This window comes from Salarias fasciatus, assembly GCF_902148845.1.
Source record: "Salarias fasciatus chromosome 7 unlocalized genomic scaffold, fSalaFa1.1 super_scaffold_4, whole genome shotgun sequence".
Taxonomy (NCBI): Eukaryota; Metazoa; Chordata; class Actinopteri; order Blenniiformes; family Blenniidae; genus Salarias; species Salarias fasciatus.
The window spans coordinates 13201778-13229685 of NW_021941229.1; the positions used below are offsets into that span (position 1 = coordinate 13201778).

General features: G+C 42.2%; 1 protein-coding gene across 1 annotated transcript in view; it reads left to right on the plus strand.

Moving 5' to 3' along the window:
• Positions 1 to 4221: 4221 nt before the first annotated feature.
• Positions 4222 to 27908, plus strand: part of LOC115382733 (transmembrane protein 132C) — a 175878-nt gene continuing 152191 nt past the window's right edge. The window contains exon 1 of the mRNA XM_030084591.1: positions 4222 to 4293. Coding sequence (XP_029940451.1) covers positions 4245 to 4293 — 49 coding nt within the window. The 5' untranslated portion in view covers positions 4222 to 4244. The remainder of the gene's footprint in view (positions 4294 to 27908) is intronic.

Genomic DNA, 27908 nt, shown 5'->3' on the forward strand with positions numbered 1-27908 from the left:
GCATCGCTCAAACATCAAATTTTAAGTAATAACATGTTGCAGGACACACAGTTAGTTTCTAGAATATCATGCAGGAAATGCTAATTATATGTTTGGATTTTCACCCCGGCTGAAAACACGACAGTCAGAGAGTCAGACATCACGATGGAAGTCGCAACAATAAAAAATGCACCATTCATATTTTATGTCAACTCCATGAATCCGCGATGCGGTATAGGAGGGAAATCCTTCCTCGAATGCTGTCATTTGAGAGAAAAATTTAGAATTTGTTCCTCCTTTGATATTTTATTCTGCTTGGATGGTGCTGGAGGAGCCGAAAGTAGGATGCAGGGGGAGAGGATGAAGGAGCGAGCTGAAAACCCACAGGGTCTCTCAGCGGCTCGGCTGATGGCCTGTAAGCGGCGTTTAGCTCTGCCGTGGCGAGGCTGCAAGCTGCAGGGCGGCTCCGCCGGCTGCCTTTCTGCATGGCACGGGCTCGTTTGTCCCGCAACAGCGCGTTCGCTCTGCTCTCAGAGAACAGTCGACATGTTCCCTGGCAGTCTCACCTGCAGGCTGCCATCCAGCTGCTTTCATTGAAGTGAATGCAGCCACAGATAACCGTTAAAGGTTATAGACTCCCGAGCATCCTCTGCCCGTTTTAAACAAATCCTCATTAATAAGTGAAATCATCTTAATTAAATGTATTTTGTCATCAGTTTCTGTCTCAAAAACCACAGTGAAGTTTTTTTGTTTTTTTTTCACACTGTGGGAAACGCTACTCTTTTCTTTAGAGATTACTCTGATACTTTGTCTTATTTTGTCTACCGTGCATCAAATTTGCACTCAGAACAATGTGGACTAACTAACTTGGATGACCTTTAAGGCAAGAAAACAAACTCAGGATGTAATTTACTTCCATGGAGATCACACTCAAAGTGGTGAAGATAAATCATCAGTCAGACACGTGCCCAGAGATCAGCGCTGCAGCAGTCAAACTTAGCTATTGAGGAGGAGCATTAGCATCTAGGTCATGCTTTGAGAGTCAATTAGGGAATGAATAAATCAATAAATCAATGAGTGAATTAAAGCTGAGATCTTAAAGGCTTTGAGAAACTTTCAGAAATCATTTTAGCTCGCAGAGGGACACTGTTACAGAAAGGATTTCTTATTTTTCAATAGATTTGCCAAATAAAGCTCAAAGTTGAGTCATTAATTGCTTTCTGATGGCAATTGAAAGAAAATTCAGAGAAAAAATACAAACTGCTGAAGGAGATTTTTTAGTTTTAAAGCTTATTTCTGTTCCCATGGGTTACGATAAAATGAGATATTACTGAGATTGTATGATTTGAAAGGTAACTTTGAATAAAGATGTTTAATCAAATTTACTTTAAAAAAAATCCAACAGCAAATATTTGGAACTGCTGCTAATCATGTTATCATTTTACTTTACTGGGTTGTGTGTTTGGTCCCTGATGGAAAGTAAGTTTGATCATCAGATCTAAGAGTTCCCTCTTGATCTCTTCAGATGTTTGCAGTGGAAGCTGGCTGATCGAGGGCAACAGGGCACCTGTTACCGACAGTGCTTTAGATTTTTAAGTTTGTTTTTTTTTTAAAGAGCAACAATTACTTAGTTTAAAGAAAATTTATTTAAATTTGCAACAACATATATGAAAAAAACTACAAATGATACTTTTTGGAGAAAAAAGTTCCAATAAAGATATCCTCCAAGGCAAGTGTCTTTTAATCATTGTTTCTGCCACAATAGGGCCCTGGTGTTACCGTCCTCAGCTTTATGTGTAAAAATATGTTGACGTTTGGTTGTTAAACTTCCATTAAACAGCTAATATTTCACAGAGCACTAGTATCGGACCGTTTATGTTCAATTGATTAAAGATGGTTATTGAAACTGTCTTAACAGGCTATGAATACACAGCTCCTCTACTTCCTGAACCGAATTCTGCTCCTTTATTTCCTGTCTTACATTATTGGACAGACTGATTATGTCAGGCGTTTCTGACTGTTGTTGCCGTTAGTTCATTCCAGACACACCTGGATTCATCAGTTTGGCCAATAATGTAAAGCAGGAAATAAAGGAGCTGTACAGAGTAGTGGAGCCGTGGATGAAGCTCATGAAGCACGGTCCCACCGAGATTATCTTTCATCAGGCGCGTTACATGTTAGTTACGTGTATTCTTACACTGCGTTTCTGCCCGAGGGACAATCATTTGCGATCACACTGAGCTGGATTGGTTGTCTCTTTTTGTTTTCACAAATGATGGTAGTAGAGAATGAATTATTCCGTTTATGACACATTAAATTCAAAAGGATCATCAGTTCCATCCAGTAAAACGGCTAATATTTAATGATCCACTTTCTGAAGACACCCCAGTGTGGCTGATCACTGATTATTCCACTTCAGGAGCCCTGCCCGCCAAACACTTAGCGTCACTTAGTGTCTTGATGCCACTTCAGCTGCGGACATCATGTTCATCCTGCAGCTGCTCTGGAGAAGAAGAGGGCTGGCACTGAAACAGCACTCTGGAGGTCTGGGCTTTGACGCACACACTGAGGGCTTCAGTCAGAGGAGCCCCACAGGGGGCACTGTTGGCTCTCATGAAGACCCCCCCACCACCACCACACACACATGCACACACACACTATCACCACCACCACCTCTGCCACAACAGGTTGCACCAACTCTTCTCACCTCTGCACTGATCGATCTACCGCTGTTATATTTACTGATCTTATTAGATGGAACAATTATGCGAGTTTGGTCAATTAATCCCCGAGTTTGAAGGCATGTAAAGATTTTTGCATTTGGATTAAATAATTCAGCACAAAAACACACCTGTCAAGTGTGTATTTTTCAAGTTGCACTACAAAAGAGATGTATGGTGACAAGTTGAGGCAATTATAATACAAATGCGCATTTTCCACAGTTTGAATTGCGCTTTCTGTTCTTTTTATTTGTTCATTTTCCACCGCTTTCAAATATGGTGTGACACTCATTTCTGATTTCCCATAAAAAATAAAAATAAAAAATAAAATAAAATATTTGGTGAAGGAGAAGGCAGAGTCCTCCGGTGATTGATCAGAGCTGGGAATTTCACGCCACAGCACTTGCTGACGTGACGCCCGCAAAACCCTCCAATTTGCCAGTCCAGCCCCGGAGTGCGCCCCGCTTCCCCCCCTTCTCACTTTCTGCACCAGCACTCTCCGATCCACAGCCACGGGGCGCGGAGAGGCAACAGGAATCCGGCAGCTCCCCGGGGTCCGCTCGCTCCCTCACCGTGCGGAAAGTTGCGGGACTGTGTCTTTACAGATATCACTAATCTTGCGTGATGCGCGCGGGCGGTGCGCATCGCCGCAAACGCACCACTGTATGGAAAAGAAAAGAGAAGAGGCAAAGAGCTGCCGTGAGATCTCTACTGGGGAAAAAGAGCAGATATTGAAGAGGATTTTTCTTTTTTTTTTCTTTTTCTTTCTTTTTTTTTTACTCTGTCATTCTTGATGAAAACATTGCAGTGTGATCAGATTTATTGGGAAGTCACCTGCCAGCACCGGCTGGGAGCTGCGCTGCGTTCAGAGCAAGAGGGGAAAAATGGTAAGAAGCAAAAGAAACAACCCAACACTGCATCACTTTTCCACACACTTCTCATCTCCTTTAAAAAATTTCCTTTGCATCGCTTCCCGGCAGACTGATACAGACAGATGTTTATTGTCGATGCAGAGAAAGACTAAAATAAATCCCTGGGACGCATTCGGCACAGATTTGTCAAATATTAAAAGGTGCTTCGGGGTGTGATTGGAGACAGACGGTTTATTTCCACACACCCCGAAGCTGCCTGTTTTATCCCCAGAAATAAGCAGCGAGAATGTTACCGCGAAGACTCAGTTCAGCCACAAGGAGAAGTTGATTCACTGCGCCTGTTGTGAAATCCTCAGTTTCAGGGGGAGATTTCAGTTTCTCTCCCTCTTTCTTTAATTGCCTTCTTTTGAACTGGAATCTGTTGTGAAGTGTTTTTTTTTTCTCTCTCTCTCTCTGACTGCGCATTCGTGTCTGTGCTGGCAGGTGGTGTCTGACGGAATACAATAGTTTGCTTTTAAATGGAGAACTGCTCGGAGAGGATCAATTGCGTGCAAAGTTGCGGCGCTTTCCGCTGACGGGAGTTATCCATTCGGCTTCCCTCCTCCTCCTCCTCCACCACCACCACCACCACCACCACCAACCACCCTGACAAAACGCGCGTCCGCGGAGGGACATGGAGCGGCTCCGGCGCGTGGGACTCACCGCGCTCCTCCTGTGCGCAGGTAAGACCACCGAGATCCCCCCCCCCCCCCCCCCCCCCCCCCCCCCCCCCTCCTCCCCAAGAATGATGGAGACTGAAAGGTTGTGGTCATGAAGTGAGAGACGCCGTAAACACATCAACCTTTTACTGAGTGATTGCATTCAGCTCGGGACATTTAATGAAATGCAAATTATTTCCTTTTAGCCAAGAGGACATATATAATTTATGAGACACATAATTAGCTGTAAGCTGTTGTGGCAGAATACAAAATGACTTGTAATATTAACATGAATGAACTGTGACAGTTGCCTAGAGTGTGTGTGTGTGTGTGTGTGTGTGTGTGTGTGTGTGTGTGTGTGTGTGTGTGTGTGTGTGTCTGTGTGTCTGTGTGTGAATGTGTGGGTTTGGGTGTAGTAGCAGCACTGAAAGGGAATGCAGTGTGCATGTGAGCATGGTACTGCAGAGCACCAGGAATAACAACAGGCTGCAGAAAGAAAGGAAAAAAAATCTGGGAAATAGAAGAAGGAGAAGTCTCCATAAGTTTGAGCAGCTCGGCTTGTAAAAAAACAACAATAAATATGAGGGTGTCAGTGTGTGTGTGTGTGTGTGTGTGTGTGTGTGTGTGTGTGTGTGTGTGTGTGCACTGGGTGAGCAGGCTGGTGTGTTTTTGCGTGGGCTCGTGCAAACCTGTGAATCAAAATGCATATGTAAAAAAAAAAAAAAACAAATCATGTGTTTCCAGTTTCACGGTTTAAGTAGCAGTCGGAATCTATGTGAAACAAGGTTTCTCGCTCGGGTTGGTTCAGGAGAAGACCAAATTCATATTTATGCTGGGGTCTTGGGCAAACACAACATTTGCTGTTTGCTCATGTGGATCTTTTATTCTGTCTTGATAACAGTGAATTTAACATTTTCACTGCACACGTCTTAAGGCAGCATCCAAGAAGAACTCGCTGCAATATTTGACTGATCAGAACCATCAAGCAGAAGTAAACAGAGCACTTTAAGGCGGTGAAAGTGGTGCAGTTATGTGTTTATGGTTGGACATTTGCTCGCAAGGTCAGAAAACTTACACAGAATTGATTCAGCACATAATGTTCCCTGATATTACAGCATCTACTGGTTATTCCTAAACTTTACTTTGAGGGTAAACAAACAGGTTCAACAGGTGTAGAGCCAGATGATGCTTCCACAAGCTAAATGAGGGGATACACTGTACTTATGCTCCTCACGGTGAAAATAGATAACAACCAATGAGTGTCAGTGGCAATTTAATTTTTATGCTACTAGAGACACAAAAGCGCAAATTGTTTCATTATGCTGAGCAAACAAAGCGCAGGACAGGATGAACTGTGATAGAACTGTGATAGCCAGCACGGTCCTCTGTGGTTGGAGAAGTGCGGCGCTAATCCCCGCTCTGCAGAAGCAGGTACACGGCGCGCTGTTAACCTAAAAGACGTACAGGATGTGAGACGGACACGGCTGAACTCCCGCATTAGGCTGGATGAACGAATCCGGACTTTTTAAGGATACTTAAAGTAGTTAGCTCGACCCAAAGCGTTCAAAAGAAGAGAAATCTAACTGGAACAGACTGAGGGGGTCAGTGCAGGCCCTGCAACAACAGTTAAGCAGAAGAAAGTATTCTGGTTCGCGTTTAATTCTCACATACGAACGCTACAATGGAAAACAGCGTCACTTCCGAGTCAAGCGGCCGTCTTGAGGCGACTGCACAAACATGATGGCCGCTTCTTATCTCATCAGTTCGGTCGGCCTCCTCAGGTGAGAGTAAGGAAGAGTTTGGGAAAAAAAAAAAAAAAACGGGCTGATTCCATCCTGTCAGTCAACCCCCCTGCAGTTCACAGTCTCAGAGGATAATATAAGTCTCCAGCCACCTGATTGCTTTCACCCAGAGGTTCGAGGTTGTCTCTGTGAGACAAACGCACTGACAGGCGGGAACGGTGCAGCATTCCTCCTCACACTGGTGTACTGTCAGGCCGGCCATCAGGACTTTTGGAGATGCTCCGTGTAGCCTGGCATGCAGGAGCATTGTCATCTCTTTGCCAGACAGAGAGTGAATGTGGTTAAAAATACTTCGTCTGTGAGACAAATGCACGCTTGTCGTAGGTCTTGTTATTAAGACTCAATCTTAAATGTATTTAAACAATCCTATGCTGTTGTTCAGTACAGTATTTTGTACATCTGTAAAAAATGTAATGAAATCAAAAGAACATGTGTGTTGGCTGTAAAAGGCCATAAATCAGACTAGTTTTGAAGAACTAATTAGATGCTGATGCTCACATCTTTTTTTTCTTTTTTGTCTGTTGTATTCAAAGTGTGTCATGAGCCTGATTTGTTCCCATGTGGGGGCGCCAGAGAGCTGTAGGAGAGGCGCAGCAGCAGGAAAAAAAAAAAAATCTGTGGGTCAGGTGGTTGTCTTTTCCGAGCACATTTATTTCCTATTTTAAAACTAATAATTATTGTTCGTGTTTGTTTTGGACAAAATGTTTTGTGAGTGTAACGTCTCTAACGGACTCAAAGAGCAGTTAAATCGAATTATATATATCCACCCATCTGTAAAATTGCACGTTATACAGTTCTCATAGCTTGTTAAAAAAATACTTGAGTATGTGGTACCAAGGGCACGGCGCTTAACGTGGGAGGATTCCCACTTGGAGTTTGCCTGCTCTCTTGTATGTGTGTGGGCCTTTCCAGAGTGGATTGGGATGGAAAGTTGAAAAGTTACAAAACCAAAATACATTTAAGCCCTAATATAATAATAGCTCACTCGTTCACTTTCACTCTCTCCCGCTTTCTCTTGCTCATATACTCACACACACACACACACACACACGGAGCCCAGACCCAAAATTACAGTAGCCAAAGGCATTCGCGCTCGTAAAGCTACGTGCATTTTCTTCCAACAAAAGCGCTACAGCTGTATTTCTCAGTCAGTTAGTCACAGTGCTGCCTGAGCACAATGCAATGTAAGCGCTGGTGATTTAAGCCTGTCACCACGTCGGATTGTTAAAATTAGACGATGCCGCAAATTGCGGACCGTACCAATAAAGATGTCACTCTCTTGCTTTTGGGTGAAATCTCTCCACAATAACTGCAGTGAGGTGAAGGTTAGGGAAGGATTTTACCGAGGGAAATTACTGAAACATGACGTTTTCCATTATTGTTTATACTGCAGGACTGCAGCTGATGCTCTGCCAGAGAGAGATCTTTATGAGACTGAATCATCCAGGTCAAAGAGATGCATGGAGAACATGATCCTGTTCTGTCTTGTCTTGATCTGTGGTTTATTTTTTGGGGGGTAAAGCACCATCTCCAAGTTGTTTATCGGTGCAGTAAATTCATCAAATGTAGTTTTTCAGCGAAGCCGTGCAGAGTCCAAACCTGGCATCAACAGGTTTCAGTCGATGCAGCAAATATTTTCCTCCATCCGCGAGATGATTTCAAGTTTTCTCTTTTTCCTGTTGCTCAGTCGGTAGGGTTGGTTGTTCAATACCCGCCTTAACTTGTCCATGCATCATCACAGTTTTGGGGCAAGGCACTAAGAGTTTCTCCCAGTGGTGTCTGAGCACTGCGCATTACGTTGGTCTGGAAGTTGTGACTATTTGTTTCAAGTGCTAAGAGACTGCGGGGTTGGTTTAAAAAAAAAAAAAAAAAAAGAAGCTGTTTAATTAAAGTCCATTTATCTCTGCCTTCCTCATTTCGCCTCACACTGAATTTAACTCCTCATGCATGGACGCCATGTCACTCCACTGAGCTGGAGACGTTACTTTGATGAAGCCTGTTGAAACCTGGAGCGAATTAATATGACGGGCCTTCCTAAACCAGTTAACATTATTCCAGGTGGTTAATTTCATTTAGAAATCATTAAATAGAAATATCTTTATATTGAACCCTACAGAGAGCTTTTAGATTTAGATATTCTCAACATAACTTTCAAAGCTGGCATGTCGTGAAGATTCATAAAACTTTTAAATGAAATGGAATAGTTTGAAATAAACTAAAAATGTCCGTTAAGGTTAGCAATTAAGGAAGTAATCAATTTTTTTTTAAGTTTGGGTTAATCCTAAATAATTCACATGGACTATTTAATTAATATTTGTCCAGTATTGAAGGAAAAGGCAAGTTATTCTACATAAGATATAGAATACCGCCTACATGCGTGACAAATGCCATGAGCTATTATGTGTACGACTGTAGCAACCATTTTAAAAAAAGATTCTCGACATAACTGCTGTTATATGTGGAAGGTTTATGTTTGGTGATTTGTATTAAAAAGTTCATGAGCCCTATTAACAACTTGTACATGCATCCCCACGGGGCCGGATTAGCCACGCTCAGCGAGGCTCACTAAGCCCCGATGCCGTCTCCACAATATATTCCATCAGGAGTTCCAGTCAGCTGGGCTCCATTGACAGTTGTTGTGATAGTGTCATTAGAGGTTGTTGAGCATTCATGCATGAGTCGTGCTCGGCTGCTGAGTCAAATTTCACGGATGTTTTTCGAGCCCGGCCCGTCCCTGTCATTGTAAATTAATTGCTCCCATTAACCTTTTCGGTCACACCGTTTCTTATTCTGATCTTTCTTTTTTTTTTTTTTTTTCCTTCTCCTCCTCCTCCCCCCGCCGCCGCCGCCACACCGGAGGTAACAGCGTTCCCGCCAGCCTCTACAATGAAATGAAAGCTTCGCCTCCCTTGCCTCCGCCTGAATGTTTGCTTTATAAATATTTCATCGTTTCGAAATCACAAATCAAAACTCATAGTGAAGTAAACCGATTCCAGCCAGCCGGGCCGGACCTGTTTTCCAGGAGCAAATTTTTTTTCAATTACCAGCCCTTACACAGACAGCGCCGCTGCCCCTTTTAGAGACTGGAGTATATTTCACTGGGCTGAAATCATTCTGTGGACACTTTTTGCTTCTACCCCTGTTGCCAATTTTCACAAAAAAAAAAAAAACCTGATTATCTCATGCCAATGTTAGAAGAGAGAAGAAGCCTAGAGTGACCCTGCACACACATTACGGCGGTAATATCGAAACTGGCAACTACCTTCAGGAGAGTAAAGCCTCGTGAGATATTACTTGTTGGCTCTTAGCATCTCCTGGATTAATTTGTGGAGGAGGTTGGCAGGGCTGCGCGGTTCAGAGCAGTTAAAGAAACAGCAGATGCTTCAAGAAAAAGCTGACTTCGGAAAAACTCGCATGAGAAAAAAAATAAAATCCCCGCTCGCTTCTTTATCGTCTCTTGTTCTCTCCTTAAATGGTTCAAAATGCATTTCCATGCGATGTGATGTTCATTACAAGAAAACAGGCGCTCACGCACTTGTTACTGGAGGGCTTGACCAGAAGGAGATTCTGTCATCCGTCGGGGCTTTTCCCGCAGCAAAGCAGCAACATCCCGGGGGCAAAGTCAAAGTGTATTACTCAAACAAAACAAAAATAAAGAGACAGTGCTGTTCGCACAGTGGGGAAACAGCACAGGGGGGTGTTTTGTTTTTACAACTATACTTTATTTCCTGTAGAGCCGGATCCTATTTTGGTTGAATATGATGTAAGCGGAATATAATCAAGATGAATAAAAACATAAGTTGTACAAAACTGTACAAAATGATCACAGTCGTTAGCAATGGCGAACAGGCTGCCATTGCTGTTACAGGTGTGTCAGTGATCAAGCGACCAAGTCCCAGGAGAATATGGACTGAGTCATGGTCAGTTATTGTCTATCTACTCACACACATTCACCGACATTTACTACGGCCGTGGTGCGCGCGTGCCATAGCAGCGTGCTAAAATACTCGTTTTCAACCATTTGCTCGGAGATGGAGTTGAAGCGTTTTGAAAAAGTTCTGTTTTCAGTGGATCCGAGCGCTGCTGCCATATAAGTGGACAAGCCGAAGTGCAAAAGGAATTTTCACCTAAAAATGTTGAGCAAACGAGGCGTAAAGAGGAACTCTTCACATAAAGGTCTCTAATTATCACACATTTCTTTTCATTGCACATGAAGCCCCACTGTCATTTCCAACTACATTTTTTAATCTGAAATTCCTGGAGGAGTCTGAGATGAACCAACATTTTCCCTGTGAGTGATCTGAGAATCACCAGCATGAGCTTCATTCTCAGTGAGGGAGAGTTTGTCGCTGTGCTTCATTTGGATTTAAGAGAGAGGTAGACGATCCCTCTCTTGAAAAACACAATTGAGCAGAAGGGGGTATGCACTTACCAAAGGGGAGTCGATCCTTATCCTTCCTCATGCCCCACCTGGCAAAGTGCAACCCTGACTTAGCGAGAATTCGCCACATGCGGCACAAAAATGTCTCGTCGCCGGCTGAAACGTTGTAATGTAAAGTGATGGATGGAGCCAGGTTCGCCCTGCGTGACACCGTACTTAGACAAGACTCCGGCGAGCGACAGAAGGAAATGTTGCACCAGGGAACCGTACGTCATATTATATGGGTCATAACGCAGAGACAAAAGCGATAAAAAGAGAAATCCTGCAAAGTTATGCCGAGTACAATTTGTAGTGCAAACCCTCCCAAATTTTGTATGCTTGAAAGGCCTTCTATGTAGCGTGGTCTGGAATATAGTAAATTGAATTTGAAACCAGGCTCCGGAGAGCGGCAGAAGGAAACGCTCCAATGGGGAGCCATATGTCTTTCTATATGGGTTTTATATGGATCATAACACACACACAAATCATGAGATGAAAAGTAATGTAGAGTTACGTTGTGAAAGATCTGTGCAGCAAATTCATATCCCTCTAATTTTCAGACAGTTACAACATAACAAACCCAAATTAAATCGACCGTCCTTTCGCCAGTAAACCAGCTCGTCCCTCCGAGGCGCTCTTGAGCACAGCTTTCCTCGGTCCCTGGCAGTCGGGTTGTTCCGAGCATCTTGTAGAACCCGCCGCAGCTCTTATGTGGGTTTAGGCGGTCTCAGTTGTGTCTATCACTTCATGTAATCCCAGACTGACTCAACGATCAGTTCTCTCTGGGGGAGGAGGCGGGCCATCTGTTACAGGAATCCCTCTTTCTTCCTGCCGCTGAAGGAAGTTCTGGATGACTCTGGGTAGCCAGTCAGGGCTGTTTCCTCATGACGCCCAACACATTTCACCTTCGTGATGGGATTACATGATGGAAAAGAAAAGAGCAGCATTCAAGCTAATGTCCTAGAGGGAGAGCCACAGAATTATTTCTTCTTTATCATCATTTTTACTATTCTTCTGGTTCATCTTATTATTAATTTTATGATCATCACAGTTGTTATATTGAAGAAAACGACTTCAATAGTCAGTGCACGACTGTGTGTAGTAACATGAAGTGCACTTATACAGGCAATATTCAAACGTGAATCATTAAAAAGCCTCACAAATAGCGCTGCATGTAATATGCAGCAATATTGTCAAGTATCAGGGTACTAAATAACAGCAGCGTTTCTTTTCGTGGAGCCAATTTTAACCAGGCTTTGTTGTCCTTTTTTTTTTTCTTCATCACATGTGCACTTGAGAAGCTCCAGAAGGCAGCATTTCAAGAAGGGAAGCAGATGTTGACATTATTGTTTTTTTTTAAGCATTTAGGCCTTGATTTTGCTGTTTTTGCCTGAATTGTTTCCTGTTGTCACCAAGTATGACTTCATGTTGAAATGTCGAAGTGAATTTCTTTCAGATATGTTTATCGTGAATGCTGATGTCATGGAATTTGCAAGATATTGTGCAATGAGCTCAATAAACTTCAACTAAGAAGTTACCACAAATTCCTGAAACCAATCTAAGGAAATGTTATAACATTACAATGTGCACACACAGGGAGAACATGCAAACTCAGACCGGTGATCATCCTGCTATCGGAGTACTAACCACTGGATCACAGTACAGCCTCATTTCTTTCTCTACTGTGTCCACCAAGAAAAACAGATCATTCATTGCTTTTAAAAGTGTTCCATGTCCTTTTTAATTACAAAGAAAAACCACATTTCATTGACAAACTGCTCTCCCGAGTAAATGATCCTCACATTTAAACTCAATTTGTTAAGTTGATAAAAAGGAGGTTTTAATGATATTTCCAGGATATTTCTGGAGTCATGTTTTTTTTTTTTTCTCTCATGATGAATCATACAAGCCTAGTGCACACATTTCCAGCTGATTTTTCATTCCTCCACTAACTCATAATAAAGTCAATAAAAGAAAAAATAAATAGACGCAGTGAACAGTCTGCTAGAAGAATATTTCATCCAACAGCTACTCGCAAATTTTTTCTGCCACGTGGTGTTGAGACGACACCGAGGAGGTTGCTATCTATTAAAAACAAATCTATTCTCAGGCTGTAGTGGTTCTGCTCATTTCACAATAAATCGTGTTTTTTTTTTCTCCTTTTTTTTTTAATCAGGATCATCATTTCACATGGCACATAATCATTTGATTCATTGTTGAAACCAAACTATGAGCAATAGGCTAAATAATTAGCGCAGTGATCATGAGAACAGAGAGAAAGTTTGAAGAGCCTCTACACAGCCACTCCACAGCAATTTGGGAAATGGCAGGTTGGCATCCAGGAAAACAATTAAAATACAACAAGAGGACTGTTGCACAACCGCAAAAATACCAATGTGTACTTAATAAATGCAGCGAGATGTAACAGATGGTGACAGATGATTAGTTAGAGCGATGAGAGCCCAGCAGCTCTCCCTCCCTCTGGCGGGTTGGTTAAAGGACCCGTGTCTTCCCGTTGTTCTGGGACATCAAGCGGAAAACAGCTGAGAACTCGATCATCCGACTTTATTTAAAAAGTGTTGCATGTCACAACCGTTTTAAAGCGATCCATTTACCTGCACCGCGCCGCTGGCAAAGGAAGGAGACGGTAATTAATGCGTAAGTTGTCTGTTGTAACATCCTTAAATTTTTATGTTGTGAATTAAATCCTTAAGTGAAACATTACTTAGAAAACAAGTAAAAATGTAATACCAGCATACATTATATGGGCTGTGCCTGGATGATGCAGATAAGCACCGCTTCTTCCGGGTGGTGGCTCTAAGTGTCTTTCTGGCACCGGATGACTTATAATTGATTCAGTGGATTTTGGGCAACTCTTGTCCCCAGCTGATACACAGGTTTTTTTTTTTTGGTTTTTTTTTTTTCCCCTCCAAGTCACACACACACTCTGAGCATTCAAATTTCTAACAGAAGCAGGAACATCCCTCATGGCGCCCCTAATTTGATATAAGCAGAAGTGACAAAGGACAGGAGTTTTATGGAAAAGTTGAATGTTGCTTGAGAGAAGAATCTAATAAACCATGTCAGACTTTGGGCAGCGCCGCTGAAAACAGATGTTCATGCATTCGCTTGTTTCTTTACTTTGCAAATGGTAAATTTGCTCACTATTCTATAAGTACTACATATATATCTTTTCTTTTGGGAGATTTTATGTGGGAGAAAAGTCGACTGACATTAAATTAGAGACAAACAGAATGCATAGAAAGTCCACCCAGTTTGTCTGGGACTGTAATTGTGGGGCGGAGTTACAAGTTGGAGCAGCCTCACTTCACTGAAATTATTGAAAGTTTACTAAAATTGTATTTACAGTATTTGTTTTATGTGCACTCATCTTCTAAAATATGAGAAAACCTAAGCAAAACAAGACATTATTGCCATTTTATGAGCAAAGTTTCTAGCTGTTATCCTGTATATTTCACTGTACAGGTGTAGAGGTCAGTGACTGTTGAAACAGACGACACACAGCGTCCCTCAGCCCGTTTAAAATCAGCGGGAGAAGCTGAAGCATGAAGCTATTTATCTTTTAAGTGGATTTCAACAGATAAATAGAGTCACCCTTTTGAAATGGGGGAATTTTGGAGCCTGTGAAGTTTGCCTGCTATCTAAAATTTAACAGATACACAGCATTGTGTTGCTAAAAAAAGAAGCCGATCAGTATTTCCTCTGTCAGCTTTGCAGCATCTTCCAAGCTAAAAAGGACTAAAAAAATCTTCTTATCGCAGAAAAAAAAGAAAGATCCTGATCTCAGAGTTTTTCTTGTATGACTGCTCATTTTTGTTGTGTATTGTGATGACTGAATTTGTAACAGTTTGCTGAAATTGTCACTTCCTTGTCCAGAGTGAACTGACTGTAGGTGAGGATGTTGAAGAGTCGTCCCGTTCCCACAGGTTTCACTTTAGTAATGTGATCAAACACAGAAAGGATGAAAAAGAGAATAATCGATAGATGATGGCATTAAGATGAAACGTTTCCCGGCTTCCCCCTCTCCGCTGCGAGTGTTTGGGGAATTGGGAATTGGGCCGGCCTAACCGCGGCTGGCATGTGAAGATCCGTGCTGCTGCACCTCGACACACATAATCACACACAGGCCCACGTGCGCGGCATCATTAAAGATTTTGTGACATATTGTGGCTGTGCACTGTAAACACACACACACACACACACACACACGGAATCATCTCCTTGGGCAAACAACTTCACAGCCATCCAACTGAGAAAGGATCGCACTCCGCGGGAGGTCTGGAGACAATTAGCATAACCAACACAGCGCTCGGCGCTCGCACGGCGAAAGGAAAGGAAATGAGAATGAACCTGCGCAATCAGGGGCGAGGGAAGACGAAAAAAAAAAAAAAAAGAAAGGAAGAAACCGTATTGTTGGCACTTCCTGGATGAAAAGATTGACAAAGAGAGCACGTATTTATCTCGCTTCAGCAGCTTTGGTCCCATAAGGCAGTGGAGGTACGGCGCGTTCCCCCGTTCTCTCACAAGTCTGTCGCTCCGGCTGCAACCCCCCCCTGCTCGCGCGTCCTCTCACAGCATCGCCGCTCTGATAACAGTACACTAAGTTTGGCAATAAGCTGTCCGAGACGGCCTTTTTCTTTTCTTTTTTTCTGCTGTTCCTGGAGTCGAGCTGTTTGAACACCGCAACAGCTGTAGTGGAGACGATGACAGCAGTGATGACAGAGTTTTCCAGTGCGGCGCTTTTGCCTCAGTAGTTGCTGGATTAGTAGTAGCTGCTTGTCATTATTTGATAAACCATCAAATGCTCATCAGATGTTAAGAGGTCAGAAAAAAGTAGCAGAAACAAACAGAAAACAGAAAACAAATGACAAAAAGGGGGTTAAAAAAAAGTAAAACCAAAATACAGACGGGTGTATTTTAATTTCAAACTTGATGGACACAACACAAGTGAAACCTGAGGGAAAACCATTCCACACCTTTAGGAAAGCGCTTCCCAGACCCGGACTCAATTCCCTCACCAATTTTCAGCAACAGTGCCTCAAGAGAGGTAAACATTCCTGAGAGCTCCGCCATCTCCTAAAACCTATATCTGTATAGGCGTTAATACTTTCACACTGCAGGCCAAGTGAGGCCGGGAGCCTTTCAACCGGAGTAATAACTAGATTAGAAGAGACTCAGTTACTTTCAGAACTAATAATTGCAAACTATTTGCTTTAGATAATCGAAAATTGTGCACTTATGCATGTAACTTGTGATAGCCGGTGCCAGCTCGAGCGTCAACAGTTTTATTCTATATGTTAATGTGCTAAATATGCACAGAGCACCGCCTCTTCAAGGCGTTTGGTCAGTAACTTTGCTGAGGAACACGCTACGGGGTCAGAAACATTTTTTTTTCTGTGCATGCATGTTTCACTCAGATGGCTGATCTATTGGCCAGCAGAATGAGACACAAATATCGATTGATCTGCAGGCTTCAGGCCAGGACCCGAGCTCAAAATGAGCCGCCTAACAAAGAAGAAAAAAAAAAAAAGCTGTTATTGGTCAATTTCTTGTTAGCATTAAATGTGCTCATGGATGGTTGGTAGGCCCTATTAGGTCAGAAAATTGCAATCTGTGCAGCAGTGGAACAGATGTCATCGCAAAATGAGAAAAATCTGTTTTTGAGTAGAACTTTGTGTCTCTGTGTGTGTGTTTGCATGTGTGTGTGTGTGTGTAACAGCAATGGTCACACACTAAGTGTCTGCCTCTCAATTTCAGCGTTGTCTGCCAAGAAAACACTGTAATCAAATCCACAATAATCAGAAATGCCCGACGCCCACCCTGCTCTATTATCCACCTCTCATCGTCCTCATCCTCCCCGTGATTCTCTGTCCTCGCCTCAAACTTCACACCTTCAGCTTTCCTCTCCTCCCATCTACAGTGGCCTTTGTCTTTTCCACCTCTGTTAAAATATATGTCACATCAAAGAACGGAAAAGCAAACCCTGAAGTAGAAAAAAGCATCATTTAGCCAAATCAAAGCAAAAATATTACACATGAAAGTGCTTTTTATGAGTTTTACCTTTTGATATTTCAATATTAATGACGATGGTACACCAAGAGTTTGCATGGTTCAGTGTGCTTGTAGGGTTTTTCTCGCTTAGTCAGGTTTTCCCCTTTGACCAGAGCGTGTAAGTGTAAATGTTTTGATGTGTGATTGCATCTCTCTGTTCTTGTCTCGTGACGGACTGGTGGCTGGTTCGGTGGTTACTCTGCTTTTACCCAGTGCCGGGGTGAGACCCCAGCACCTTCCACCCTCATCTGCATCGTCAAAATAGATGGAAGTTACACAGGGAGTCTGCAATTGAATAAATAGTTGAATCTTTTGAGGAATAGACGGTGTATTCATTCATACGTCAGAGGGCATAAATGAGATGTGGAGTTTCAACTCTTCTGTGATTATGTTTTTTCATGCTGGTAGTGGCTGTTGGAGCAATCAGCGAAGTTATATACACATGTTTATATCGAAATGAAAAATGCAAGCCATGCCTCAGGCCTTTACGTCCAACTACTTACAAAGTAATCAGGCTTTCCGCTAAGATGTGCAAAAAAACAAAAAAAAACCAAATAAAAAAAATAAAACAGTTTCTGTTGAACACTAATACACCAAGGTTCATCACAGCCCGACACTCTCACCTTCCAGCTCGGCGGTGGTCTGACACCTCTCACCCCCCACCTGGCAACCCGTCGACTGATTGGTTCATGTGGTGCATTTTTCAACGAAGAGGTCACAGGACCTTCACACACTGCAGTATGTGTGGATTTTTAACACACATAAGGTTTTTGCTCAGAGTGTCAGTATTGTCGATAAAAGATCGGAAAGAAAATCTTTGCTATCGCTCTTTCTTGAGCCAAAACAAACAACGCCTCAAAATCTTTGTGAAACAAAAAGAGAAACAGAAGTATTTATCTGCATTTTTTTTTCCTTTTATACTCATTTAGCTATATTTGGGCTTATTTGAAAATATAAATAATGGCTCAAAATTAAAGGAAAGGAAAATGACTGGCAGGATATTCTTAATTTTTTTCCCATCACTCCTACTCGTCCTCCTTGTCAGCATATTTTGCTGAAAGGCTGATCTTTCCCTCCTTTATTTGCAACTGACACGTAGGTGCCGCTTTGCATATAGTCCACATCGCTTCCCACCGGTCATGAACGCGACTAAAAGAGGGGACTTTTTTCAGCAGAAGGAAGAATCTGTCACATAAGGGGTGACGGGACCTCGCTTTCCGGGACTTTATTTCTAAATTTAGCCAAGTTATGCTGTGTATTTCGGTTATTTTATCATCTGCCGTTGTTCCTTTATCGTGTCTGTATTGTTATTGTCTTGTTCAAGATGCTCCCACTCATACTGCAGTACTGTCACTTAATTTTGGACAAATTGGAAAAGTTTTGCCGTACATTAGTGTGCAGTCTATGATTTCACTGGGGGACTGTGTTCCAGATCATTATCTATCTGAGTGTATTGACTTTCTTTCAGAGTCTCTATCGATGCTGGGTTGATTAACAACCAGCACAACATGAGAAATACAAATTCTTCTCACTGATATTTAGATTCAGTGATCATGAGATTATGTTGCCTACAGTTCTGTCATGCATTCAATATTTAATCTGAGTTGTGATGACCGTCCAGCGGTATGATTATAGGCCTTTTTGTTGGAGCGTACTCATTCTGTACATGTGAATATTTCTTTTTCTTTTTACGACAGTCTATAAACATGCTTGTGAGCTTGATTGGTCATCTTAGGTGTGAATGTGAGTGTGTGTGTGTGTGTGTGTGTGTGTGTGTGTGTGTGTGTGTGTTCATCTGTGATGCACTGGTGACCTGTCCAGGTTGCACTCTGTCTTCTGCCATCAGCTGGAGTCACCTCCAGCCCCAAAGCAACACTAAATTGGAAAAGATGGTGCAGAAGACGGATGGATGGGCTGAACACCGGATATCCATCCACTGTTGATACAGGCATACAAATCAACTCAGTTTTACCTCAGAAAAATAAAATGAATATACTCTTCTTTAATTCCCACAAAGAAATGATCAGTCATTTTTAAAATAACATTGGATATTTAAAGGCACACAGTGATGCATCGCCAATGAAATGTAATTTGTTTTAAATTCTCACTGAAATAGTACCAAATCAAGACATCTCTAATTTCTGATTTCATGTATTGCTGCCTGCTGTTTTCACACAGGGACCGAGGAGTCTACGGGCAGAATTTGCTGACCTGTACATCATGTTTTATTTCTAGCAGTGTGTCCCTATGAACTCATTACTTTCACTCCCCCGCCATCTGTGACATTTACCTCTCTGTAGAATTTAATTACCTTGGGTAACCAGACCAACCGATGTGCGTTTTCACAAGCATCAATCTGAATTTCCAAGAGAAATGGCCAGTGAGCTTCCTGCCGGAGCGAGGAAGGCTCCCTTTAGTGAGTGTGTGTTCAGATTTTCAGATTTTGTGCAGCCAGTGAAGTCATCCTCCTCGTCTGAAGCTTTTGACTCGTGGATGCCAAAAATTTGTCAACAAACAGATTTAAATGCTGTGGCATTTGTTTGATCAGATTACCCCAAATATCTGATCACAGCCCATAATGTGCATTTTCCACTGCTTTAATCTATGCCGGGGAGCCGCCCGCACCCGACCCAAGGCAGGAGCAGTGAGTTTTATGATGTCTCCTGTTTAGTCATTTCGCCCTCGTTTTCCCGCACGAGTGACACACTGGGCTGCTCTGAGCGTGCCCAGGGCCAGATCTGGGCACGGCACTTCAGTAATAGCGGATAAATCAGCTCTTAAAAGGTCCATATAGGGAGAACAGAAACATATCCAAAGCCTAAGGATTTGAGCAGAGTCGTGAAATCCCCTTTGTTTCGCTGTGGGCATGAAGCGGCGTGTGTGAGCCCTGTGTGGGCTCTCGGTACCAGTCTGGGGCCTCTGCGGTGCCAGCGTTTTCCTTCCAGCAGGTAATTGGGACTGCGGGCGAGTGTGTGTCTGAGTGTAGCCTCTCTCCATACAGTGAGGCTGCACTCCTCACTTTCCAGAGGAGCCTTGGAAAGACACACGCCACTTCTATTTAAGGTAACTGATGAGGAAGACAGCTGGACTGATGTGGTCCACTCATGTCTTAACACTCACAGCTTGAGGTGTGATTTCTATCAGCACTCTCATTTTCTTTAGCTATCCAACCTGCTTTAGTCCCAACATGTGTTTCACTTGATGAATTCCCAGAAGATTGGAAGACGGATATAGATTCTGCATTAAATAATTCCGTATAAAATGGGGCGAGAGGTTATAATCTCAGCAGAGCCTCTCTTCATGACTTAAAGACCAAAAAAAATACAAACAACACGCCAAGTGCCGATTTGCTTGACAAGTTGCCAACTTGCCGTCTAACCGCTCGGTTCTTGAAAATCTCTGGACCGAGAGCTGCTTCCGGGAGCCAGAAATGTAGAGAAATCCTGCAATATATGTTGACATTCAGTAAACAACACTCAACAGTACACTGTGTAATGTTTGCCTTTGTATTACTGTGCAATCTTTGCTCTGCGTTGCACATGCATTGTGCAGGATCAGATTGCTTCTCCCGACGCAGTCACTCTCTGCCCTACCTACAGTTATCTCAAACAACAGATGTGTCGCCTTTGCTTACGCCAGTCTGTTAGTTTGTTTGCACAGTCTGTTAGAAAACACCAATATCACTGCCTCATACAGTACAGAACACATTGTGGGGGTTGTTGAAAGAGGCGGGGGTGTTAAAAACACATCAAACTGTGCCGCACTGATTATTTTCCTAGTTGATAAGCAATTTCTCTCAAATTACCAGTTATTTTAGTCTTTAAGCCAAGATTTATATTGCTTGTTTTATCTTAATACCAAAACCTAGAGCCAAATGTTTGGTATTTCATTTTAATGGATAATTTGCAAGAAGAAATTAGGAGAACGTGGTCAAAATGGATTTCACAGAAACCTGACTCGCATTCATGGTAATTTTCATCTTCAGTGGACGACTGCAGAGACGACCGGGGGCAGACTCTCTTAAATAAATGACTGTGTGTGACTCTCTGACTCACATTTAAACACAGGGGAGAAAATCTGAAGGGAGGCGAGCCTCATTTTGGGTTAGCTATATGTAATTATATACATCTGCGAATGAATTAATATGTTTTTGAGTATGAAAAGAGAAAATTAATGCAAATTGTCTAATATTTTTTTATATCGTCTTATAAAACTACTGCATGACCTGATGCCAGCTTGTCCTTTGAGCCACGCACAGCAAGTGCTGGCATGACAAAGAGGCTGGTGTGAAATTACAACCACGCTGTGCACGTAAGTGCTTCAGAGGCTGTTAATCAGTGAAAAAGCTCCGTAAGTGGACTCCATTTGCCACCGAAGGCGAGCAGGCTCTCTCGCCTGTTGAAAATGAAAGCTCCTGGATTTTTTTTGGGGCCGATCAGACAACAGCAGCGTTTCAGGAAAAAGAGGGGAAATGAGAGAAAGTGAAACAGTTTTTGTAAAGCCAAAATGAGCAGTATAATGGGAGAGATAAGGATGAAAAACTGCTCGAACAGAGACTCGTTCTCATAAATTCAGGGGCAGAGAAACTGGAATTGAGACGGTGATATGATGGGGAACATCTGGAAAGAATTGGATGTCCTGAGGTTGTTGTGCAATAATTCATAAAAAAAAAATAGATATTGTTTAAAACTATGATGCATTGAGTGCAACTCATAAAAATCTGTGGTCTTAGTCTCCAGTAGAGCTGCGTGATATATCACAGATTTATAGACATTTGCAATATACATATTGCGAAAGAATGACTGAACTGCAATAAATTGTTTTCATGCAGTTTGTCTGCACGCGCTGCATATACAGAGCATATTCGGTCACTCAGATGGAGCCCTGCAGACCGAGGCTGTGTTGACAAAGCACACCCTTTCACCTCATTGTTTTAACATCAGATCGTACCTGGTGACACTGGGCAGGAAGTCACAGGCATGAAAGAATGGAAAAACAAAATTCAAGGAAGAGGGATTAAAAACAACAAAGTCAACAAATTACTCTTCTTCTAAAATGCTGCTGGTCGTAAAGCAGTTAGACTCAGGTTAAGATTGAGGAACACAGAACAGCAATACCCCACATCACTTCTACAGTTAACATTGTGCTAACTAATATATTTACTGACATAGCCCTACTCTCAAGCCTCCCATGCTTCATTTCAGCCCAGAATGTTGGATTGGACTGAGGAGCAACATTGGGGCTGATTCTGCTGGTGCAAATGTTTACCGTGATTAAGTTACTGGTGTTGTATGAACTATTTTTCGCCTCTCCCCTTGATGTTTGGGCAGAATGGGAATTCTTGAACAAGATACAGGAAGCCAGTTTTACAAATGTGAAGAATTATTCTTGAAAAGTGGTTTAGTGAAAGGAACAAAAATTATGCTAAGGAATTATCTCACAATATATATGAACTAAATCTTAAAAAAAACAGTATCGGGTGAAGAGAGAAGTTACAAAATATTAAATATTAACTGTTATCAGCCTGACAAAATGAAATTTATGATCATTTTAGATAAATTCAAAGAAGACTCTCCACTTGAAAACAGTGTCTTGACTCAAAGCTTTCATTCATTTCATTCATCGCCTTTCAGTCGACTATTCTCCTTCAAACAATGGTTGCTCTGTATGATTTGCTGAGACTGCAAACATATACATGCACCATACGTTTATTTGACCAATCGATATTGGGATTTCGTCCCGTCTGTAAAGCTAATTACCTCCAGTTTCGTCATGATGCTGTCGAGGGCAGAGGTTCTTTCATATGTAGATATGATTAAATTATGCCGTGGTGAACTCATTAGCTTGGATTTACATTTAGAAATGTTTTTGTGCTCCACCTCCTCCTCCTCCTCTCCCCGGGCCCGCACAAGGCGGGTAGCGCAATCAGAGGATTCTGATGACCTGACATTTCCTGGCCGGTTTTCCACCGGCGCAGCGCGGCGCGCTCACAGTCAGGTCCGCTCATCAAAGCCAGGAAATGGCACCACGCTGCTTTTAAATTCATGGTTCACTTTGCTATATTAAACACCCTCATGGTTCTGTAATGGGGCGAGCTGGGTAATTAAGTGGGCCAGAAAGCAGATCAAAGGCCTCCGGCAGATAAAGTCTGTACTTTGGACCGTATAAGCGGCGAGCTGGAGTCGAACACAGACATGCATTTGTGGGTGTGACGCCTCACCGATCCTGCCGGGCTTTGATTACTGATCAAGTTATCTTTGTTGTTCAGTTCATACATGATGAGAGGAATCATTCAATTGTTACAATTGGATTCAAATATTAGAATGCAGTTTTTTTTAAATTTTGTTTTCTATTAAAGGTTTTAAGAGTCATGCACTCCGTCTTTTGGGTAAATCTTCTGGTTAGCTGACTGTTTTAGGTTAGCCTGTTTAAACAGAGTAGCGGAGCCTGATGTGAGTAAAAAGGAAAAAAAAAAAAAGAGGTATCCATCAGTTTTGAAACCCCGTTTTTCTTTTTGCTGTCAATCTACCTGCACACCATCACGCCACCACCGACAGCAATTTCATAAAAGAAAAGAGCGTTTTATCGCTCAGCTGTCAGAGAAATGATCGGCTACTTGATTATGATGTTACGTTTCCACGATTAAGTTTCACCTCTTGGCAGATGAGGGTGAATAAACTGCATTGTACATAAATGTAGGGTTAGGTGTGCGCGTGAATATTAATACCACAAATGATCAACGTGTTCCCATTCGCGTGCCGCTTTTCTTTCATAGTGATTTTTTTCTTCCTTTTCTCCGCTGATGTGATATTACGCTGGAGAATAATAGTGGTAGAAATAAAACGGAGGATTGAGGGCTTATCTGGCGCTGCAGGTGTGGTATTACAGGCTTCTCAATGGGAATCAGACTTGTGGTGTGAAGTATAAGCTCCTGCACTGCGCACAGCATTCTGTACATAATCCCGGTGCACTTTTCCCATAACTGGGAGCTGGGACAAAGTGAAGGGCGCACAGTCTGTTGGCAGCGTGACACTGACAAGCCGCCACTGAGATGGGAGGGGGGGATTGGTAGGGGGCACACAAGTGCTTGTTGTGCTTTTGTGTGTGGCTCGGTGTTGCTTGGTAAAAATCGTCTCCTAACCACTTTAAGAGTGACTTTTTTTTTTTTCTTTCTCCCTTCCATTTCATTGTTAAATAAAATGCAGACAAGAAAGGAAACACACAAATGATAGGCTGATATTGTTATTTAGGGATAAAGGGCTTAGAAAAGCTCTCCTCACAATCCGAATAAATTGCTTCCACGCATTTGAAAGCAATACCCCACTCAATGCAGCATCATCATCAAACAGGCTCATTATATATTAGTGATGTAATGCACTCGGATGGGTCATCCTTCAAAGCAGCGTGGAAAAGCTAAATTAATGCATTCTAATATATTTTCATTATGTATACTGATCTATTTTTGTGCAGCACAGTGTTTGGCTCCTCTAATCAAAAATCGGTCCCAAACTTATGTTATGTACTCATCTATTTTCATGCACATTGTGATAAAATGAGACAGCGCATGTGGACCACTGAATATTCAGTGAGTCTTTGTAGACTAATTATAATGTGTGTCTTCATAAACTTGGGGACTGCATGCGGTGGCTGAATAAAGCAGAGCAGAAAATAAATTGATTTCTTGCTTTGATGCAGCTGTGTTGTGCACACGAGTGTCTGATGAGGGGCTGCGTGAAATAAAGGAATCGTATCCTTTATTTCTTTTGTATGATAATTTAGGCCAGCTACAGTATATATCGCATTGTGTCGAATCCTTGCCTCAGCACAAAGATTCCCAGGAATCTATTCTGGGCTGTGATGAAATTAATGGAACGCTTTTTTTTTTATTGGTGCAGGTCGTGTTTGTGGCGTTGCGGCACTGTAATGAAGAAAAATGCCGAGGGTAGTTGAGGAGGAGGAACATTAAAATGCCCCATGGCAGGCTGCGCTCACTGCTGAATGGGAAATGAGTCCATCATGGGGAACGCTCAGTCGAAGCAAAGCTTTTGGGTGTGTTGACACCCGTGTTTACTGATGGAGTATGTATCAAATATGCTCACAAATATGCAAACATTAGGATTTATGAATACAAATTCACGCTTATGATCAATTGCACTCAACGCTTCATCGGTATTGAAGAGTTCAAGTACTTTGCACGTATACACACGCGCACACACTCAAAACAAATTCATCTAATATCAAGAGAGTCGCAGAGAAAAAGTTCTCCATTTTCCCACTCTTGAATGTTATCTTTTCTAAATTAAACCCAGAAGTTTATTCCTGCTCACCTCTGAGACAACAAGATGTCCCCGTGAATGAAAACACAAAGGGAAACTGCTCGTGTGTGTCCGTGGATATCAGTGCGCATAAATTAAAACTTTAAAAGGCACTGGAAACTTGCGCGATCACATCAGTGGATCGCAGCCACATTAATTTGGAGACATTAGTGTAATTAATGCAAACAGATGAGACCATTAGATCTCAGCCTGTATTTGCCTGTGATTTGCATTTTAAAATGTGAATGAAATCTACTAAAAGGAAGAAAGGAGCTGGGCTTTTTGCGGGCGCGGTGGTGCTGCTGGTGGTGCTGGGGTACTTAGATAACATCTTTCATTTTTCCCATAAATCACTGCTTTTACTAATATTTGTCATGTTATGAGATTTTTTTTTCCCCCCTTTACTTAATCCTCGTCCATTATTCACTATAATTCAGTGTGGCTTGCCCTAGTTACAAGGCTTGGCAGCAAAATTGGGTGAACTGACCAATAGTAATAGGATCATTCATTCATCTGTTTTTATCCAGATTTATTCATTCCAGATTTTGTAGTCAACATCATGCAAAACACTGGACACACCCAGGACAGGTTACCTGTCAGGTAGAACATTCATTTCTAAAGTGCTGACCCATCCATCAACCCATCCATCCATCTTTCTGCACAACGCTTTGGAGAAGCATCGGAAGGCAGGTTCACATTGAACAGGACAGTTTTTATCTAAACCCCTGTAAAATCACCCATAAACGCAGTGGGTAAACATGCAAATTGCACAGAGGACACCAAAGCCTGGAAATGAACTGGAGATAATAATAGAAACCACTTCAAAATAGTAAAATCAGGTTTTACAAACTTTAGTAGATGAGCCATAATCTGCCAGTGGCTCCAAAATGTGCTTTTGTGGAAGTTTGTCTCTAAATGTTTTATACATTGAGAACAGTTAACATTAAAAGCTTATTTTCTTCTTGCTTAGTATACTGGATATTTTAGTTTTATTTTTAGTTCACTTTTTAGTACAGCCAGTGCTTTGAACATGGGGACTATTTGCTTGAGTTCAACTGAAACTAATCTTCAGTGTTTCCCCCCCCCCGTTTCAGATTTGTTTTTCACCCCAACTAAAAATGCAGTTCATGATAAAACTTGAGAAATAAACTGCCATAGTAATATCTTTAATCTAAAGTTTGACTTTATGATTTATTAGAAGTATTTCTATTATTCTACATATTGCTGAGACCACAAAACTCGAAGTAAAAAAAAAAAAAAAAAAGCCGACAAAACAGAAGCTGCTGCTATCACATGGTGACTTTTTTTTTATTCGAGAGAAGACTAATGATGCAACCGACTACATGTACGCTTCTTAGAGAGAGACCTGAGAATCGCACAAGAAGCTGCTCCTTCTGTGCCACCAGACACATGTTTGCTCCAGGAACACACTTTGATGAGTCCTCTGGGGGAAGTGACGGGAGTCAAAGGACCACTGTGCAGCTGCTGCTTTCATGCAGTGTGATCTGAGACGTGTTGCTTCCACTTGTCGAACAGGCAAGTCCCAGGATGCAACGGCACCATATACATACACACACATACATACATTGACGTCTCGGCCTGCTTTCTCTTGTCTCGATCACAGATGAAGTGCAGATTTTATTATTTATGAATGAGGAGAGAGGGAAATGTGTTTCATTTGATACTGAATTTTATTCAGAGTCTGGAAAACCCTGAAAAGCAATTGAAGAATTTGTACATAATAACAAGAAATGATTGTAACACTGCCCAGATCGAATTACCAATACGATTTCCACTGTTGTTTTTACACTCGCAGGCATTCTCTGAGCTTTTGGCATAATGACTCTTTGTGGACTCCCGAGACAAAGGCCAGGCCAGAGTTGAAGCCCAAATCGATTTCGAATTTGGCCTAAAGTGTTTGCTGTCATCCGCTGGATCCTGGCCCTGTCCTGGCCGCTCCACTGTGGTATATCACCCCGAGCAAAAGTCACAAAGGAAGCGGCGGGAAAGTGCTACACATTGTCCACGGACATTAACGCACACAAATCAAGCAAAAATGTGCTCATCAAGCATGACGATATCTGGAAAGAAAACCCAATTCAATCACATTACTATTCAAAACATTTAACTGCTTTCATTTCTCTTAAAAAAAAAGAAGTGGCTTCTCTGTGTGAGGGAAGAACAGCCGAGGTTTGAGTGACTGGACGTCTCAGTGCACTGAGGCTGCTGAGTCAGGTCAGTCAGGATCGCCAGAGGCCATCCAGTCAGGAACTAGGGGCTGATGTTAAAAAAAAAAAAAAGGAAAAATCCACCACTTCTTGTGTGGAATGAGTTGACCCAAGCAGCAACGCACTGGTACATCCCAGCACAATGCAGCGACTGCAACTGGAACTGCTGCCTCAGTATTTAAGTGTGAAAGTGAGTGCTGGATGTTTCCTCAGTACTCTCATTATGCTGCATGGTGTTTTTAAAAATGTAGTTGAGGAAGAAGATACCTGGAGGATACTTGAAGGTATAACAATAGGAAGGAGCACAGTTTGCCACAGGCTGTGGTATTGTTATCCCCATGTGTGGAGTTTAGTTGCACTGCAGACAGTAAGCTTTTTGCTTTTCTGTTTAATTTTCCTCTACATTTTGCACTACTTTTTTCTTCTTTTGGCTGCGGATTAAAACATAGAAACATTTCCAGGTTGGTCATGTCGGACTGCAGCATCGACACTGACATGACAAAGTAGAAGACAAACTTTTTCCGTGTGCAAGAATCAATGTATTCAGTGTACACAACACAATTAACAAAGCACAAGAATTTGACTTCTGTTTTGCATGCGTGTAAGTATACGAGCGGGTTCCCTGACATAATACTGCTTCTGGTGATAACACTGACACTGGCAATTAAATTCGTCAGTCATTAATGATTTATCGTCTCCAAAAAAGCATCTGCAGGGACAGGATTAGATTGAAGACATGCAGTTTGTGAAACGCTGTTGCTCCATGACATTTATTTATTGACAGGGTCATTTATATCCTAGC